Source organism: Macrosteles quadrilineatus, unplaced genomic scaffold, assembly GCF_028750875.1.
Source record: "Macrosteles quadrilineatus isolate MER2022 unplaced genomic scaffold, UCM_ALF_1.0 Scaffold_9__3_contigs__length_116548681, whole genome shotgun sequence".
Classification (NCBI taxonomy): domain Eukaryota; kingdom Metazoa; phylum Arthropoda; class Insecta; order Hemiptera; family Cicadellidae; genus Macrosteles; species Macrosteles quadrilineatus.
This window is the reverse complement of record NW_026542602.1, coordinates 5,133,741-5,154,996: the sequence shown is the minus strand read 5'-3', so window position 1 is coordinate 5,154,996 and position 21,256 is coordinate 5,133,741. Positions and strand designations below refer to the sequence as shown.

Genomic DNA, 21,256 nt, shown 5'->3' with positions numbered 1-21,256 from the left:
GGTAGCAAAACGTAACTACAGTAAGAAGCATTGGTTTTTCCAGAATAATAGCGTACCAATTTGATGTTTTTATGTTAACAAATCAGTGTAGCAGAGCAAGGTTGAGTGAATGTATGTTCGTGTAAAACAATTCGGCCCGTGTGTGGTGCTATTTCCAGTAGAGTAGAGTATTATACAATTATACATGATGTGCCATGTAATTTAAATAATACAAGTAGACATCTCATTTAGAGATCAGAGATCGAGTATTTATTTTGGATATTGTAGACATCCTATATTTACTTATTATTACTTAAAACATATGAAGGATTGAATTTGGAAAAGTACTGAACTCCGCCCTCCGCCACGGCCACCTTTAACTCCAGGCCGCGGTCTGGTAGAATCAGAAATCAGAATTATTTATTTGTCATTGGACATTACAAAAAATAATTGACAATTTTGTCATGTTTAGCATGGCTACACCATCGATCTCTATAAAGATCGATGGGCTACACTCAGGCTAGATATTACAAATAACATGTTTAATATGTTAATTTTTTAGGTGTCAGCTCTGTGGATTACCAACAGAATGGAATGTGATTTAACAATAAATACATTTTATAAATAAATATGATAATTTAACAAAGAATAAATTATATGAACCAACAATAAAATACTGATAACAGATATTAAGATAAAAATTTATAAAAATTAACAAATGTTGATAGACAATTAATAATATTGAATTGACAATGTCGCAAAAGTAGGGTTGTTTAGTGTCAGACTTCCCATATAATAAGATAACATGGCAGAGGAGACATCAGCTCATTAATTCGTACCTTATTGATTAAAATTAAAATTTATCAACACAGATTTATTAAAACATTGAACATAAAACTTAAAGAATTGAAAACCAAAACAAAGATTAATTGAAAATATATATCTGTACATTTAAAGCGGAGTCAACTTTCAATTACAGGCCTACCTTAGGGCTATGCCTCATAGATCTATTAAAGCAATTCCTTTTATCATTAGATACAAAATATGGACTAACACGATCGGGTGACATTTAATTGCGAAGCATTCGTTTTCGTTTTGGCTTTGAAACTTAGCACACTTATGCAAACCAACTCCTGTTCTGAATATAAGGTTTTAACTTACTACAAGATTCCCGTACGTAGATCGGGCAAACAGCCAGACAAACCAGCTGTACAACCCCACTTGCGACGTGACTTTGCCACTTCGAAGGCCACGGCCTGGGGCCCATTTCATAATACAGTAAGCTACAAGTTACAACTTGTAACTTGTAATTTCCATTAGATTTGCATTGGGCGATCAGCTGATTTACTAATAATATTAGTTTGTACTTTATTATGAAATGGGCCCCTGGAGTTAAAGATGGCCGTGATTGTAAAAATGACAATGCCTATTGCATTTACCATATACCGAATGGCTAATAAAATGATTTATCATTTACATCTAGTGATATTATATGTTTATTCATAGGTAAAACAACTGAACATTCCATCCCCATGTTAAATTTGTAGCCAGTTTTTTTTATCAAAATCCTTATAGTTGGTGTGAGCCACCTACAGATTGCGCTGACCTAAATTACTAAATTATGCTGAATACACAATATTCAAACTTAGGAAATGACTTATGATGAGTTATAGCAACTGTTTACACGGTTAGTAACAACAATAAGGTATACACTAGAATTTTACACACTAGCACATTCCTGCAACTGGCTCACACAACACAACTAAGTTACATCCTGTTTTAATAAAATATTGGCTACAGCTGGTCCATATAGATGGAAAGTCAACTTTAGTATCCAATAGTCAATGATAAAACATACTTTACGCCACACTACATTATTTTGACGAACTTCCCACGCAAGGATTTAGTTCAGAAAACAGCTGTTTGCCGCCAGCTTATTCAAATGGGGTTTCATTGCGTGCTACTGTTCTGCAATGAGTTTTACCGGACACCAATCAGCTGATTATACTGTATTTGCGTGGTAATTATTGGTTATAAACAAAAACATAACTTTCTCAGAGGTTATGACTAGTGTAGTGATTTGTATTCCTTTAGTTGGTGGAAATATATAAGGATTTGTACGAAATAAGTAGTATGGCGTAAACTGTCGTACGTAACTCGTCCAAAATGTGTGTCCCGGACTCGTATGGTAATCCCGTACTCGACTTTGTCTCGCACGGGAACGACCACACTCGTCCGGTAAACACTTATTTTCAGGACTAGTAACGTAATATACTATTTCCTACAGTCACCCGACAAAGTTGGCTTCCTTGTACTGTTTATAGTACAGAAAGCTGCTAATTGCTGCATATTTATACTTTGCCGTACGGTTTATACTTTGCCGCACATCAGGATTCCAACGAAACAACACAAAACAGCGTGGTTCTATTATGCACGTAATCCGTGTACGCTTGGAAATAGGTTGGCAACACTTAAAGATAATAATACTATGAGCAGCTGATTGACTATTATAACTACGATTTAACCTGTCATTTCGTGTTTATAGTTTCGGTATTTCTGAACTTCCTGGACTTTTCTTTTAAACGTTTTTAAAACATTCCTACGATCTTAATAAACAAAAAAAATACATTTAAAGCATTGTTTTAGGCGCGGAAACCACTTCAAATTACAAAAACATACGGAACTATATTTTCAAAACGCGATCTATGGTTTAATTTTTAGATACTGTTATCCCAAACAAAACGTTAAGAATATAATCAGCGATCCTGAAATTTAGTTTTTTTTACAAATCTCCATGCCTGTCGTTATTCTTCCTCCCAATGAAAAAAGTGTCTAGGTAGTCGGGTAAATATAGGATATGACCTTAAAAAAATTGCAAGAAAACGTTTTATGGTTTTATTTTGTAGAGTTGGGTTTGCAGAATGACATACTAAAAGTTGCCAAAAATCGGTGCACGAGAAAACCACTAAAATCACAATTTAAAATGGCGGCTTTTTTCAACATTGGACAAATTAAAAAAACATATTTCACATGCATTTGCTATGCACATTTTTCGAGATATTGACTTGGGACCACCGCCTGTATTTATTGAGTGGTTAGTACTTCATTTTGATAGGGAACATGTTTTTGGCCGCCATCTTGGATCCGCCATATTGGACATAGATAATTTTTTTTCAATGTAATGATAGTGTTGTGACACATCATTACCAACTACATTTTTACACTGATTTCAATGCCGAAATCCGTTTTTAAATATCTTTATTCATTTAGAAGATATATACAAAAGAAAACTCTGCACCATACATTTCTTATGGACGTTTCGTAGTTTGATATTTTTTTTAAAATTATTTTTCTTATATCTCCAGTTCTTATTAACGCTTGTAGTTCGTTCTAGGCTTAAAATATTCAGTAATGTAAGGGCTTTCATTTGAGCTCTTGATCATTAAAATCAGACGAGTTAAAGACCTGCTACGAACCTCAGAACAATATTAAATTTAACTTTTTAGAAATATATTTTTATTAAAATATTTATAACTCGGGTTGTTAATACGTCACCAAGTTCTTTCTTGTCTCAAATTACTCAGTGAATGTTTAGCTTTGATTTTATTAATCACTAAACAAAATCTGACAATTTTAAAATGAGCCATGGACCATAATTTAACATTAAAATGTATTTATTTTGAAATTTGTCTTTAGTTAAGGACATATATCCCAAACCCTAATAACTCCTGGAAAGTAATCCATAGCTAAAATAAAAGTCAATATTTTGGCGAATTATTTAAGACTATAAAGAGTTTTGGGAGTTATTTAGAATTAGGAATATACGTCTTTAACTAAAGACAAATTTCAATATAAATACATTCTAATGTTAAATTAAGGTCCATGGCTCATTTTAAAATTGTCAGATTTTGTTTAATGATCAATAAAATTAAAGCCAAACATTTACTGAGTAATTTGAGACCAGAAAGAACTCGGTGACGTATTAACAACCCGAGTTATAAATCTTTTAATAAAAATATATTTCTAAAAAGTTAAATTTAATATTGTTCTGAGGTTCGTAGCAGGTCTTTAACTCGTCTGATTTTAATGATCAAGAGCTCAAATGAAAGCCCTTACATTACTGAATATTTTAAGCCTAGAACGAACTACAAGCGTTAATAAGAACTGGAGATATAAGAAAAATAATTTAAAAAAAAATATCAAACTACGAAACGTCCATAAGAAATGTATGGTGCAGAGTTTTCTTTTGTATATATCTTCTAAATGAATAAAGATATTTAAAAACGGATTTCGGCATTGAAATCAGTGTAAAAATGTAGTTGGTAATGATGTGTCACAACACTATCATTACATTGAAAAAAAATTATCTATGTCCAATATGGCGGATCCAAGATGGCGGCCAAAAACATGTTCCCTATCAAAATGAAGTACTAACCACTCAATAAATACAGGCGGTGGTCCCAAGTCAATATCTCGAAAAATGTGCATAGCAAATGCATGTGAAATATGTTTTTTTAATTTGTCCAATGTTGAAAAAAGCCGCCATTTTAAATTGTGATTTTAGTGGTTTTCTCGTGCACCGATTTTTGGCAACTTTTAGTATGTCATTCTGCAAACCCAACTCTACAAAATAAAACCATAAAACGTTTTCTTGCAATTTTTTTAACGGTCCCTATGTAAGTTTGTTTAGTTTGCCTGGACTAAGGGGAGAGGAGAATCCAATGAATGATTCCATGAAGAATGAAGAAGAAAGGAATCGTTCAATCGTTTCGTTTGTCATCTTCTTGTGTTGTGTGTTGTGTTGTGACTAATAAAATTACAAATAACATTGTTGAGTTGTGTTGATGTTTACGTTTCATATCACATAACTGGTGGGTGAAAACTATTTTATGTACAAAAAAATGTACTATTTTCAGATCGATGGGCTCTGAATTTTACAATATTTAGTTAAAATAATGCCCAAGGAAAATTCCTAGTAAGTTAGTTCACTTCCTATTGATAAATATGGTGCAGGCAAGGTTATGAGCAGCAAGTTACAAGGTCAGACTCGTTTTATTCTGTAAGGATTTTATTACTTTACAGTAAGTTTACATCTTAACTTGGTTTTCAGGAACAGATAGGCTACCGTAGTTGAAAACTGGCGATAACATCCAACAACAAATGATACTTGGTGTTCACCAATACATTGGTGGTCTTTTTATCAACGATGGAAAATTCAGAGGAGAATCTACCAGCTAACCTGGAAAAGTTGCAGATTAGCCCCCTTAGGTAGGCCTACGATACTAAAATTAAAACATAGGGCCTAGTCTTTAGAGCTGTTAGCTTTAAGATGGCTTTGTGTCAAGAATCAATATCAGGTAGCAAACTAGCCTAATACATTAAAACTTGGTGGCCTATAAACTTATTTAACTTGTGTAGGTGGGTCCAGGTACCTTACTAAATTGTTACCGTGTAGCATCAAATCCAATCGATAAGTAGGCCTAACAGCCCTAACTAAAAAGTACCGGTAGGCCTAACTTAGGCCTAGTAAGTTATGGAGAATATTAAGTTTAGGCCTAAGGCTATAGAAAATAAATTAACTTAATATAATAGGTATGCCTAACATGTTTCAGGTGACATTTTCGTTAATAACCTTAGTTACTCGGCTGTATTTTTCCGCAAATGTCCAGCAATAGGCCTAGATTTTATAAGGCGCGCACACTACTTATTGCTGACTTTACCCCCCCTAACTTAGACCCCAGGTACATGATATTGATACTGTCGTGTCCGTTAGTGTGTCTTCTATCAGGTGACATTATCGGTAAACCTCCTCGGATGTATTTTTCTGCAAATGGCCAGCAATAGATTTTAGAAGGCGCGCGCACTACTAACGTCTTAAACCCCCCCTAACTTAGTCCCCAGGTACATACAGTAATATTGATACTGGGGTGTCCGTTAATGTATCCTATATCAGTTGACACTATCGGTAATAACCTACTCGGATGTATTTTTCCGCACAAGGCGTGCACACTACTTATTGCTCCATTTACCCTCCCCCCCCCTAACTTAGTCCCCAGGTATGCCTACATGATATTGATACTGTCGTCCCCGTTAACACGTTCAGTGCGACGGGCGCCGATCGGCGGCCGAGCGGTGTCCCGTTACGCGTGCGGCGGACGCCGATAGGCGCTTCGTGTAGCATCGTGTTTGGCGCCAAGATATCAGCTGATCGTTCATTTCACGTGTTTTTGCGCTACGGTGTGTTGTTGTTGAAGAGTTAGGTTATGTTTTAGTGTTGATCGTTTGTAGTTTTGCGATAGTTCGTAATAGTGAAAATTATGGATGAAAATCCAGGCCCTTCAAACCGTAAAAAACGAAAATGTAACGGTGATTACATCGATGTAGACAATCTTACTGTTAGAAAAAAAATTGTACTAAAAAAATTATAAAAATATATAAATATATTCAAAGGAAAAAGGACTTGTTTTCTCTTTGTAGCAACAGGCCGTAATGCTCGTCAACCATGACGTCACGATAGAAGACGGCAATGACGTAATTTAAGGTTATATTTTTGTTTTTGATGAAAAGAAAAACAAGCAGCTGATCACAAACGGCAAACATTACGTCATTGCCCTCTTCTATCGTGACTCTTCTATCATGCTAGACGAGCATTACGGCCTAGCAACCGATTCATACAAGGACGCCTATAGGCGCCCGCAGCATCCAATACCAAAACTCTCAAAATTTCTTGGCTGGAGGCTGTGGACGCCCATAGGCGTCCATATATAATTTTTATATGTATTGGCTATATTTTACATAGAGTAAAAGCTTTGGCATGAATAAACTTATTTTAAATGTCTTTGAAAAAAATAATGATGCAGCCACTGGGGAATGGATCGTGAATTCTTCTATAGCAGTGAACGTGTTAATGTGTTCTCTATCAGGTAACATTATCGGTAATAACCTACTCGGCTGCATTTTTCCGCAAATGGCCAGCAATAGATTTTATAAGGCGTGCTCACTACTTATTGCTGACTTTATCCTCCCTAACTTAGTCCCCAGGTAGACCTACATAATATTGATACTGGCGTTCCGTTAATGTATCCTCTATCACTATTGGTACCGGTAATAACCTACTCGGCCGTTTTTTCCTTAAAACGGCCAGCAATAGATTTTATTAGGCGGGCGCACTACTTATTGCTGACTTTACCCCCCCTTAACTTAGTCCCCAGGTACATGATATTGATACTGTCGTGTCCGTTAATGTGTCCCTATCAGGTGACATTATCCGTTATAACCTACTCGGCTGTATTTTTCTGCAAATGGCCAGCAATAGATTTTATAAGGTAGGCTACGTGCACTACTTATTGCTGAGTTATTGCCAGGTTCACACAATTTGCCTAACTTAAAAACCATTCAATTAACCCTCGGTGTTGTAGGCCTAATACCTAAGTTAACTTATCAAAGGTCTGCAGTGATTTGCTTTAAATCAAGAAACATTAAACCAAAATTAACTTTATAGCCTATTTCACAATTGGTGACGGCTGATTAAAATTAACCCTTGCCGACAGACCGCCACCGCCCACCACCACCCAACACTGCTCGAGCAAACACCATTACCGCAACAATACGTTGAACAGCCGTAGGTCTCGGTGGTGTAGTGAATAGCGCACCAGGCTGATAATTCGGAGGTACTAGTAGCCGGTCTGAAACCCACCGGAGGCATTAACTTTCTGACTCAATTTTTTCATTATCAGCAAGTTTGGTTGGTTTGGTTCGGTTATGATGGTTTAATTTTTTAATTAAAAAATTATATAGGCCTAATTGTATTAGGGATCTATAAATGCGCTACCAGAAACTAGATTTTGAGCTGAAAATAACGGTGAAAACATTCATCTGAGCTCATATAACTGGTACCTGAACTACGGCCGTTTAATGTTTTGATTACTTTTGTAAATGTATCAATGTGAAACTTTCAATAGATCAGAAATAACTCCGCCCCCTTCTCATACCGCCCCTCCGACAATCACACGTCACAGTAAAACTTTATTCGGTAATAGGTGAAATAGCCTAATACTTGTCTAGTATTTTGTCACCTATTACTCCCTCATCAAGGATATTTAGCATAAGCCAGATATGTCCATAGAAAAACACAATCAGTGATTGTACTCACGTCTGTTCAGTACTTGTGTTCTAACACTTCAGAAAAAATCATCTTATTACACAGGTACCGGTATATTATTTTGCAATGCTCACCCTTAATAAGACATGATAGTTTTTTTCACTTGCTCGTTTCAATAGGCCTAGTTTAGACTATGTTACAAAAATAACTTACGGTAGATAAGTTAAAAAAAGTAAAAAAAAGTAGGTAGATAAGTTATATTATTTAGCGATACTTGTCGTTAATAATAAGACACTTTCAGTGTTACTTTACACCCTAGTTTTAACATTTCAGACAGCGTTAATTACAAAAAGATTAAGCATATTTTGTGCTAGAAAAAACTGTGTACCTATTTTGACGTCTAAGTATGTGTCTTTTCTTTTCAAACTGCCTTTACCTTTTAAGGTACGGTAATTGAATGTCTGTTGTGTGCTGAGTAGGCCTATGTGTGTTTTCAAACTGCCTTTACCTTTAACGTAAATGGAATGTCAACATCATAGCAGGCCTATTGTATCTGTAATTGAGTGTGTTGCAGTGGTTTGTGCAACAAGGTTTAAGATCTAGGCTCAAAGGATGTAAAAAAGATTGATGGGTATAATTACAGACCACTTTCCATTGAAGGAGTTTCCTTAGTAACATGATATGCTGTTCTCACAGTGCTCAGCCGAGATGTGTTGCCAACTTTAACCCTTTTGCTGCAAACAATGTTGCTACAACGGCCTTAGTTGCTGTGGGGACTTCGTCTTCTTCACCTGAGTCAGTCTTTCAGTCTTTGTCTCTGTACGGTGCAGAATGTCCATCGGGCTCTTGTTTGTGTAACAAGAAGAAGAAATCTCAGGTTAGTTGAAAATTAGGTTTCAATCGTCTAACCTATTTTTACATATCTGTAAACAGTTTTAACCTATTAAAAATGCGAAACCTTGCATGTACAAAAAAGGTGTAGGCCTATTCTGTTCACAAAATTAAGACAATTTATGGGAAAGCAATTCTATCCTTTGAAAAAATTGTTTGACAGCTGAGGTTTGGCAAAATGTTGCCTGCTGCTTAACATAACCTAAATTTCTGAATTAACAACCATTAATTCAACAACCCAATTAACTGCTCCTTTGTCTGTGTTTGCTACTGTACTTAATATAGAGGACATTGTCTTGGTGGGTTTTTAAACACCTCATACGTAGAGTAGGGCCTAAGCTTGCTTGTGCTATACCGGTAGCATTTTTAGTGACCTGATTTTTGCTTGGTTTGTATATCCAAGTCTTTAGGCCTACTTAAGTTTCATGTGGCATTTTATTAAAATAATACTTAATTATGTTAATAGAATGTTAAACAGTAAACATAAATAATTAAATATAAACAAACATTCATTACATTTTTACCTTTATAATCAGCTTCTAAGTGGTGGGGGAACCCATGATAACTTCCCATTAAAATGCCTAAATTCTGTGCACAGACAATAACTTAACAGACCCTAATTTTCAACTGTACAGCCTAAAGATTTGTCTTTTGAAATTTTTAAAAACACATTTTTGGAACCACTTTGTTTTTTTTTTTATTTAAATCTTATACCATATTAAATGCTATAGGCCTACCTAAAAATATATTTTAAATGGCATAGCTTTATGTCAATACTCTAACTGATACAAATAGGTATATTGATGCACTGATGTAAAATGACTGGTATACTGGTACGAATTCCGTATTGATTTATAAGTCTACAGTAGTGAACACAGAAAAACAATGGGCATAAGTTACCTTAAAAAAAATATGTTTTTGTCAAAACTACCATTTTGGTACCGTACCTAAAACACTGGATGCAACGCCTCAGAAGGGGAATTGAGCTATATTGCGTAGGCCACTGGCCTACTGTTTACAGATGTGATAATTTCCATGCAGTGGTAGGAAAAAGCTATTTTCGGGCAATAACAATTTTTGTTAGTTTAAAACGTGAATTAGGCCTAATAGAAAAATTTTGCAGGCCTATTGATTTTAAAATGACTAAACGTTTTGAACCAAATGGAAGAAAATAATAAACATCAAAAAATAAGAAGAAAGTGAATATACAAATAATGGCTGCTTTTAAGGTGTCAATCAAACACCATGGCAAGATTGTCATGTTAATGATTTAACTGTGTCATAGGTCATAGTCATAGGTTGTGTGTGTATTCCAGATGAGCACGTTTGTGCAGAAGACGAGTTTCAAGCGGCCAGTGCTGAGACGCAGCCACCTCGGTGTGGTGAGTCGTCGAGTTCTGAGAGCTCCAGTCCTTCGCTTCAGAGAGACAGTGGCAATCATGCGTCCCTTGGACCATCCGACAACTCTTACCTCTCACCTAGCCTCGCTTGATCTGTCAACCTCACAGGGCAAATTGCTCGGACTGGATCCGCAAAACATGAAAGATTTCAAATCCCTTGTGTCGTTCAATCCGAAACTCGATCTAAAATACAAATCACTCTCCCGATTCGAAACCGTAAGCTTCATCGAGTTGAGAACAAAGAGGGATAAACATTTCATTGTCGGCTTGCGGTCGCCGAGAAGAAGAACGTATTCTGATAGCACTGCCCTCTCGTTACCCTCCACCTCGGAAAGTGAGAGTGAGACTGCCCAGCGGCCGCAGGCCTCGTGCTCTATTCAGGCGAGGATGACTCCCGATGATACTAACATCGACGAGCTCGCTAGCTACTTCGACCTGTTTGTTCACATCCCGAAAAAGATGTCACACATGGCTGAAATGATGTATATTTAAATCTGAAAAGCCAGTTTGGCAAGGACTATTCCATTTTTTTGTTATCGAGTGTGTGAAACAACGCTGATTAGTATTCTCTTTGATCCTTATACAAATTGGTACAAACTATGTGTGGTTTTTGTTTATTGTCAGCTTATTTGCTTAAGCCTTTTTTTCATTAAATTATTGTATTTCTTATTTAACAATATTAAATATTTACAGCAATAAGTTGACTTTTTTTACCCATTGGTGGGAGTTCTATATGGAGCAAAACATCAACCATGCAATTTAGTAGGCCTGAACAATATGATGAAACATTTTTGACCTCTAAATTAATTTCAACTGTCGATTATCTGATCGTAGATTGACTAACCTCAGTAAGTACTTAACAACAAACTATGGCAAGCACTTAACTGCAATGAATATTGTAATTGCTATGTGTAAAAAAAGAGATCTGTAGAAGTTTACTAAGGTGAGGTTTTCTAAAGAAATTTTCATTTCCACATACATTTTGCTCTCTCTACACATAATATGTACATTCTATTCAACATAGGTCTGACAAAATAGGTATAGTAATTTATGATTGACATTTTAAAATGACGACATAAAACAAAAACCTAAACAAGGTTTAATATTGAATTTGTAAGTGTTTTCTAGGTTTAATTGTCATGGTTTTCATATAACATTTGATACCAAGCCACAGAAATTTGAGGCTGTTCTATGGTAAAATATTCATGACACTGAAATCATAAAATGGATTAATTTAAATTTAACTAAAGATTTATGTATGTACTTAGTTTATTTGACATAATAGTAAAATCAATCGTAAGCTTTGTGTAACAATTTTTAAATTTACAAATTCTTAAGTAAGCATTATATCTGCGAAATAAGACATAATATTGTGTTTTTATCTACATAATCAAACCTACATCATCATTGTTATTATTATCTGTGCAGTTCTCTCCCAATGATATGTCCGTATAACATTGTCCGTACAACATCAAAAAAATATAAAAAGCCAACATATACAGTCTTGCATCTTACTATTCATTTTTCATCTTGACTTGGTGTAGTTACACTTCAGGTATATTTTGCCCATGCATTGGTTTCATTTTCTTGTCATTTTCAATTTTCAAATTGTCCTTATCTATGACTTTTTCTGACCATTCGATTTTTCCTTGAAATGCATTGACATCTGGCGATTTACCAAGACTTGCAAGGGCTTCAGCCATTTTCATATCAACATTATCCTTATCAACTTTGTTCAAGTCTTTCAAAACCGGTTCAGGTTCGTCGTAATCATGTGGTGACTCTTCTGGCGGGAGTTGTATGGGTGGATTCGATTCAGAAAGTGTTCTAAAAGGATCGTTCGGATCATTAAGACTATTCAGAGACTGTGACTTAGATAGTTTTTTTGCAATATCCCCCAAAAAGTCTGGAGTGGTCATGGTTTGAATATTTAGAGTTACTCCTTTTCGTCTCTCATTTAAGTATTGTTGTCTCAGTCGTCGTTTTGTTGACCTAGCTGGTAAAGTAATATGGGCATTAGAGAATGAGTCTGCACTGTTAATTCTTGTTTTTTTATTAATCAGCTGTCTTTTGGTAGATTGATCGTAAGCTGGCGAGGAAGTAGCTTTTGTGATTGTTTGTAAAATATTTTTGGTTGTTGAATTATTAAATCTGCTATTTGAATACCTTTCAATATCTGAGCTTGTGTAACCACCTTTAGCATTGTAATTGTTTTGCGAGTCTACGTTGGTTCGTTGTAAACCATCAGTGATTTTCTGATGGCCTTGTTTACTCCGATGATGAAATTTAGATGGGATTGGTGTGGATAACTTAGTACTGTTTCTCTCAACGAACTTCTCCATTTTTAGGTTATTTTTAGTTTTATAAGTTGGTCTTTTATTTTCTGTTATTGGATCTTGTATTTCTGGCTGGTTACCTTCTTCAAGTTCTGTCTTTTCTTCCTCGTCTACAACTCTGCTTTCGTGATTCTTTGATTTGTTCCATTTTATTATCCCACCAAGAAGTGGTTCTTGTTTTTTTGTTTTATTATCTGTTTTGTTCACACTTTCCAATAAGATATCTTTGTTGGGTTTTCCATCTTTGGAATCTTGGTTACCACCATTCATTTCCTCTCCATTGGTAACAGAGCTTCTTCCTTCGCTAACTTTATCTGTGTTATTTTTCTCAGTCTGGAGTTCATTTCTTTCCCGACTGTTGAAGTTTGTATCCTGCGTTTTTTCTTTTGTGTTATAAATGTTATAATCATTTTTGTCTTTAAATTTCTCTTCTATATTTGTTTTTACCTGTTCAGCTACATGTTTCTGATCAGTGTTTCCCTCTTTCTTTATGCTACTGTTATTTTCACTTTTAAGTGGAAATGTGCTTTTACTTACATTTTCATGACTAACCTGTTGTAGGCTGTTAAGTGAAGACTGTGTACTATTATAAGTCTCAGGAAGGGAAATATTCAAATTTGGGGTATAGCTTTCTTCCAGGTGAAATTTTTGATCGCTATTTCTATTTATAGACACTGGTTCCTTAGAAGTGTTCCTATTGAGGTTTTGGCTGATAGCTTTGTCATTGCCTATGACTATGTCAGAATCTATGGTTTGTTTGTCACTGCCCAGTTTGTTTGTATTGGAATTTTCATTTCTAACATTTGTGTTATTAGTAATCTCATTGATGATTTTACTTTTTTGTCCCAAACTTTCCTCATTGCTAGTAACCTTACTATTTGCATCGCTTATGTTCTCCTTCTCTCGCCCTATTATCCCATTGCTATTATTTTGTTTCAGAAACTCTGTGTTTGTCGTTCTGCTGGTAACAAGTAGAGGAGTTGAATCAAACTGAATTTCTTCACTGGATGTTTTATCAATCTTTTCTTTCTCTTTCAGTTGTATCGGAAGAACCGATTCTGAGTTATTTTTCGGGTTAATCAAAACAATATTATTTTCATTTGGGTTAACCTTTAGAGTTTCATAAAATCCAGCCTTTAATTCATGGATTGTTTGGTTTGCTGGAATCCGCTCTGAGTCTATATTCTTATTCTTCCCTCTCAGTTTTGATCCTTCTAGCAGACTTTTGTCAAAAGTAGATTTTAATCCTGTTTCATTTTCGCTATCTTCCTTTGCACTTGTTTTTTGGTCTTTTGAATTTTCCTGATTCTCCAAAAAGGAGTCTTCAATTTCTGATTCATCTTCTTCATGTTCTTGGGGTAGATATTTTTTGCTATCTTCATTTTCCAAAGGTTTGCCAAACATTGATATCGAATCATTCTTATTATCACTTGAAGCTGCTTCTATCAATCTGCTCCACACCTTTGCGCCTCCTTTTAGATCAGCAGATCGAGCTGGAAAAAAAAACCGTAACAAAAAGAAAATAGTATATTTTACATCTAGTTAAAAAAATTTAGTTAAGTTTTCTAAAAATTTATATTATTTAATTATTATTTTATGTAATTTTTTATAGTTTTTTTTTTATAGAATATCAATGATTTGATTTAGTTTTATATAATAAACAATGAAATTTTAATGAGCTCGACAAATATTATTTCTAACCGTAAAGCAAAAACATTTCTTTTTGCCCAATACTGAGTATTGGCATAGTTAAAAGCCATTAGTAAATGTGAGATTTGAACTGTGATCCCTAAGACTGAAACATACCATTCCACAATCACTAGACTAGACCAACCACGTTCTAGTCAGTAAAAATATTCTATTGAATCTCTAAATTTGTAAAACTTTCCTACCTTTCCGTTTAAAACCATCGGCTTCATCTTCAGAGGAGGAGCTGTGTGTCTTATTCTCTCCAAGTTTGATGTAACGAAGTGCTTTCAGTTTTCCATCTTGAATATTAACCAGGCAAGTGCAATCGAATTCATCCGTTCCACAGCTGATAACAATGTCAAATAAAGTATTGGTTTTATTTTTACATTTCTTCTAAGATTGTGTTTTTGACACTATTAATTTATGTACATAATTTCTTGGATCCCAAAATAACAATACCATATCAATGAGTATAAATTTAATCTGTGTAGTAAAAAGTGTTATTGACTATACTGTACATCACTTTTTGGGTATGCTGAAATGGAAGTTTATTTTTTAATTTTTTTTATATTCAAGAGGGAAATCTTAGAAAACAGAGTTGTAGGTATTATTTGATAGTCACAGATGAGGTGGTTGTTGAATCTAGGTATACTTCAATCAATGTTACACACAGAATGCATTTTTAACAATGATTTTCTCAAGCTAGCGTCCTTATTAAATCCCTTTTCATTTTAACCAAGAGGGGGGGCAATAGAACCAATGACATATAAGAAGCTATGCAACAGGATCTTATAGAAAATCTATCCTGTTCAAACGTTTACCCCACATAGGCAATTGATACCAGGCTAGAAGTGTCAGTTTAGTACAAAACAAACTCTAAGGGGCAAAGAAATAACAACGAAAATAGTTTGTAGAATATTTTACGACTCAAATTTAATCCTCACCATTGCAATCCAGGGCCGAGACAGTCAAATGCAGGTTCACCTCTGTAATAAATGTAACAGGTGTTTCATAAGTAATAGGTTAGTTATTAAATTAATGGTTGATTTTTTATCCTATGAACTATCGTTTGGCTTATAGTTGCCATCTGACATTGGTATCACTGACGTTTTGTAGTAAGTAGGTAGCAATAAAACATTTTTTAGATAAAAATATATAAAAATATATATATATAAAAATTAAAACCACTGGTATCGGAATACAGATGTACAGTTATATGTTTTCAACTATTAATGGTAATTGATAAATATCAATGATTAAGTTTAAATGTTCACTTCTCAATACGTAACTGCACTCAGGTTTTAACCCCATAAGAGGTTTTTTTGTTGCCATGCCCCATGGAGACCGAATCAATACTTATTAACAAAAGCTCAAATGCCTTTGAAGCTTAGGACGTCAAAAAGGCGCAGCCCGAGGTTTTTTAAAGCTCATGCTAGACATAAATGTTGGTTTAGTTCCTCGCATCTACCTTAGTGTGGTGAAATCTACCAGTAGGGTTTTCTTTTGGAACATAACAATCACCACCTCTTCCTTATAAAATTGACTAGGTACCCCTCTAAGAGCAGCTTACTTATCACTTAAGCAGTCTGTCTCAAACTGTCGTAGGCCGCAGTCTCTGTCATGAGTCGTAGACTTCCACTCTGCCCATTGCGATGTGACTACGCGTCTCAGACTAGTCTCCGGGCACGGGTCTTCACAGAACTGTAACGAGAAAAGTCAGGTGTTAAATACACTGGAGACTTTGGTGTCTAAGACGTTGACAAATGTTACTACCCGATGTAAATCTAGACATTTACAGATTATAGTTTCTAATTAAAGAAAGCCTACTTGGATATAATGCTATGGCTTTATTCTGTTTGAATACCTCAAGTTAACCTAACCAAAAATTAACCACCCTTCGTATTAAATCAAAGAAACTACTTCAATGGCTAGCAAAATAATTATTGGTAACAGTTAAGATCAAACTTTTTAAGGGGCATTGAGTTGCTGCTGTAAGAAATTTAGGTAGCAAGTGTGCATCTGTGTTGTGTTTTTAGATTCCATCAGTTAACATTTACATTCCTTCAAATGTGTGTTTACAGAAAATCAGTTGCGATTTGATAGTTTTAAACTGTAGGCTACCCGGTTCTCATTGATCATTATGTTTTAAATGGTCCAGGCTAAAGAAACAACCCAAATATTTTTGGGCCCATAACGCTTTATCTACATGAAAACCGCGAGCCTGCATCCAATCTTAATTTCTACCAGAACTTATTACTTAATGAGCTTTCTGTTTATTTATTTTAACCTTTTTCTACATTCATAATTATTTATCTGATCACCATGTTAAAGCTATAAACTGGTTTAGAATAAAAATTAACTCAGGAAGTTGAGTTGTGCTACCAATTACAGAGTTCTTGTTAAAAAAATTTCTGACAATGCCAAGCCAACGTTTTTGACTAAGCTAAATTGAATGGATAATTTTGGTGTCTACTAAAGGTAGCTTGTATTAGGTTACAAATGTTAATTTATTTTACCCTAAACTTAAACCAGCAGAACTACTAAATTTTAGTTTCCCCCTGCTAGTACCCATTCATCATATTAATTTACCGTGAACTTTACTGACCGGTTGATGATATCTGCACTGTCGGTCGCAATGTACGCTGTACAGTGACCCGTGTTCCCCAACATCACAATGTGCTGTACCACAGACAGTTCTTGGTCCACAGATGGTATCTGGCAACGGACTGGCGTAGCAGGTCTTGAAACCTGGCAAACATCACAAAGGCCAACTTTACTAACCAATGAATAAAAGGATTCCTAAAAATGACATGTGATCCTATTCCAGTTGGATTGTGTGTTTAGTAACATAATCTTTGGACATAAAATTCACATTAACATAATATTCACTTTTCTAGGGCAACCTTTTGATTACTATGAGCACCACTCAGCTACCCAGCTCTTCATCATCTTCACCTTGAAATAGGGACCTTGCTGTGTCAGAATCATAACGTTATAATTTAATTTATAAATACAGTACCTACCACACATGAAGTCCTGTAGTTTTCCAGCCAGTTTGACAGAACAGTTACATTGGGAGTTCCATTGGTTCATACCCGTAACATCACAAAGTCTACGGTGAACCCTTGCACTCGAGGAGGCGCTCGATGTTCCCTCCAGGAATTCACAGTCCTGCGGCCGTGCTCGAGCTAGCTCAGGGCTACAGAGATGCCACTGTCGGAACTCTGAGCAGAGACAATTGCCCAGGAACATCTGTTTTCGCAAAGGCTTCTTGCATCTGGGTATGTTCAGCTCTAGAAACAACTGGGAAGAGAATATGATTAAGTGAAATCTTTGATCTCATCTCATTAATTTTTATTCATATTGTACCTGTTTTCTTACGTGTGGAAACATGTATGCTAAAAAAATATTTTGCTTGGGCGAGTCAGGAGTGGTGAATTGATGCTGTTAAATCTAGACAACAATGTCTTGGGTTCATACCACTTAAATCTTAGTTTGATATGTTCCGTGCTCAAGTCTAAGGCCTATGTGCTGAACAGTTGTGTAGAAGAGCTGGAACATGTGGGAACGACATATTGGTAAGCCGCTCGTATTTCTCTAGATTTATCTGATGAGCGTTCTCACGCATAAATATTTACCACTGCATGAGACCATTTTAATGTGAGGTTAAACGATAAAACCAAAATTTATTTAAAGAATACTAAACGTGTTTAGGTTTCAAAAAACAAGGTAGTAACAAATATATGACACAGCAGTTTAAACATGGAAGAAAAATATGTTACAAAATTAGAATGCCAAGTCTATGATGGTTTTCAGTAAAAAGGTAACGGAGATTGGCTAAGAGATGGTTAAATATATCAAAATAAAAACCCTCTGCAGTAGGGCCTAAGTATAAGGGTCGGATTCTATGTTTAGAGACGAGAAATGAAAGAGGATTATTATATACACACCTGGGAGACTTGAGTTGCTATATTAATGAACTGTGTACAATGACATTTTTAAACGGGTTGTTAAAATTTTGATATTTTTGTAGTTTGGCTTTTTACATTACATTGGACTTAAGGCCTCAACACAAGGTCACTTTACATCATTCTTATAATGATATCATTTGACCAAAGAAAATCACTTACCAACAATGTAAGGTACCATACAAAGAGTTTCAGGCTGTTTTCGACATAAAAATATATTCACAAAGAAAATCCACGAAAAAGTAATATTGGGTTTTCTAATTTCTATACAAAACCTAATTTAATTACTGTGTGGATGTAAATACTATTAACTACAATATCTTTTATTTGAGCATTTCAAGATTTTTTCCAAATTTTACAGTGGGAATATCTAATCGTAATTCTCTGGTCTCAACAAACCTAAGCATAGTAATTCAATACATTAAATTATAATATTCAAAACTAATTTGAAATAGAAAAATTGTTGCTCAATTATGATGAGTCTGATTTATTAACACTAGTTAGTAAAACCCATTGTCTAATATTGCAATATAAATTTGATTTCTATTTACTTTATCAAGCTAGACTTGGTTTGAACCCTGTGGTCAACAAATAGGAGTTCAACATTTTATGCCACTTCACCTCAGGCTCTGGGCCCTTTAGTATTGTAGTGTCTAAAGTCACAATGATAGTACTTACGCTACATATACCTTCGCCAATCTCAACAAAAGTGCAGTGCTGGAGGTATAGCTGGCTGATTAAATGGTCAAAATCAGACAAATCACTCCGCTTAGCCCTAAAAACACTTTCCCCATTAGTGAGTCCAATACTGATTAAAACCAACAGATAAATTTTGAAAGAAGAACCAGTAGCATCAGAACTACATTTCATTTTTGTGTCTAAGATTTGGAAATATATAGTTTCTCGCAACTGTATCAGAAAGGTTATTTGTAATATTTGTTTTGGTTATGAAAACAAATACCAAAAAATTGATTCTCTATTAACAGATGATAATTTTCTAATATTATCAAAATACAGGTGTGGTAACTAAAGATAGTTTCCTGCTGAAGGAAACAAAAAGCAATATATAAATTGTGGAGATTGTAGGTTCGTTCACTTGAAATAGAAACGGTAGGGGTCTAATGCCTTAATTATACCTGTATTGAATACAAATTTACTAAACCATAATTATATTTTCAGATTAATAATTTATATTCTTAATTTGAGTTACGATAATCTTTAACCATTGACTATTAGATACAGCTTAGACTTAACTTTAAATTGGTATCAAAGTATTTTCTCGTAAAACTTAATTTAGCTGTAAATAACTAAAAGTGACAGGTGTTTTGACTGATTATAGTTTGAACCTTAATTTGTGATTACTCACACAAGAACCCTAAACTTTGTAACACAAAAACCGTTAAACTGTTTAAAATAACTTACATGAAAAGCTGACTGTGAAATTGGCGGATAAAAAACTATTACATTTACTTTGAATTATTCAGAAATCGTTTCGTTCAGCCAGTTACTGCATTTCTCAGAAGTTTCATTTTGAAATAATATACGTCCTGGGAACGGTTACAAATTGAATAAATACGAGACGTCGAGAAAATTGAATAAACTGAACGTAGGATGAAATTCTCTTTGCTACTTCTTTTCGAATCTTGCTAAAAAGTGGTTGACAGAACGAGATTATTATTTTACTGTAACCAATATTTCAGTTTATCTTCTCATGCCTGCGATATTGATTTGTAATTGATTTATAAGACTGGTTTTGAATATTTTACATTTTGATAGATGAAGAAAGGAAGAAGAACAGAAGTTTATTTTGATACTATACATGAAAAATTGGATGCCGTGAATGAGTTATATAACAAGCTACACGCTATAACTATTTCCTACAATTTTGATTTTGCAGTACACATTTTACCTAAGACAGCTACCTTACAAATCACAAAAGAAGAATACAGAGAAGTGTATGGTAGTTAGTTTGAGGTGATTTCATCAGTCAGGATCGTTTATCAAAAGCCCAATGATCAAGGGCGACTCTGGGCCCAGTTTCGAACGATCAAAATTCTAATATTACTAATTGAGATGGGGACGACACCTAGGTGCGTATGTAGAGTGTGATGATCCGTATAGCTTTGTTACTGACTAAGACCAGCTGTTTCTTTAGCCATGATAATTATTTACAGCCAATGATCAGGAACAGCTGGGTCCAGTTTTGAACCTTAACAATCTACTGACTTTGCTCAGGGTCGCACCAGCAAGCAACCTTTTGATTGTTAGGCGAGCACTAAACCACTTAGCCTTAGCCACTAAGCTACTGGGTTGAACCTACAACCATAGATAAAAGGATGCTACAACCCAAGAACACGCCTCATTGGCAGCACTGAAACTGCTTAGAAAAACACATAAGAACCCAAAACGATATCTTACATTATTGAAACATTTTATTGTAAGGTATTATTTTGTGACAATACCCTCACTTGATATTTTCCATACAAATCCTATATGTATAAAAATCTCTATTTGTTGGTTACACTTTTGTGGCAAATGTAAAGCAACTGAATTGGTGGTAAATATTATAACTGATTGACTCTTAGATTGAACTGTAAAAAATAAGGCTAATTAATTAAATACGAGTACAATATTCAAAACTGAAAGTGGAAAACCAAACTTATGAAGTTTATTTGAGTTTCTGTCGCAAGGTAATCAAAGGGTTCAACTTTTCAGTGAATTTGTTTCGTCAAGAACTTAGCATTTTAAATGTATTCTGGGATGTTAACTCAGCGAAACAAGCTTTTGCCTGCAATTACATCAAATTAACAATCTAAACTATTCGAATATACCTAATTAGTGTAAATAACTAAACGACGGAGATCGTTAATTGATATTGGCACACTCGGAATG

General features: G+C 34.8%; 2 protein-coding genes across 2 annotated transcripts; one reads left to right on the top strand and one right to left on the bottom strand.

The window, feature by feature from the left end:
* The first annotated feature begins 4,378 nt into the window (after positions 1 to 4,378).
* On the top strand, positions 4,379 to 11,070 carry LOC129003097 (uncharacterized). The gene is made up of 4 exons (XM_054431333.1): positions 4,379 to 4,850; positions 5,090 to 5,247; positions 8,777 to 8,957; positions 10,288 to 11,070. Exons 2-4 carry the CDS (start codon positions 5,186 to 5,188, stop codon positions 10,861 to 10,863), a joined length of 819 nt encoding a protein of 272 aa, XP_054287308.1. The 5' UTR covers positions 4,379 to 4,850; positions 5,090 to 5,185; the 3' UTR covers positions 10,864 to 11,070.
* A 654-nt stretch (positions 11,071 to 11,724) lies between these two features.
* On the bottom strand, positions 11,725 to 19,299 carry LOC129002866 (putative uncharacterized protein DDB_G0282133). The gene is made up of 7 exons (XM_054430966.1): positions 19,043 to 19,299; positions 17,420 to 17,699; positions 17,002 to 17,144; positions 15,967 to 16,097; positions 15,341 to 15,382; positions 14,600 to 14,742; positions 11,725 to 14,200 (listed from the first exon to the last, which is right to left on the bottom strand). The coding sequence occupies exons 1-7, from the start codon at positions 19,232 to 19,234 to the stop codon at positions 11,916 to 11,918; spliced, it is 3,216 nt and encodes a 1,071-aa protein (XP_054286941.1). The 5' UTR covers positions 19,235 to 19,299; the 3' UTR covers positions 11,725 to 11,915.
* Between the last annotated feature and the right edge of the window lie 1,957 nt (positions 19,300 to 21,256).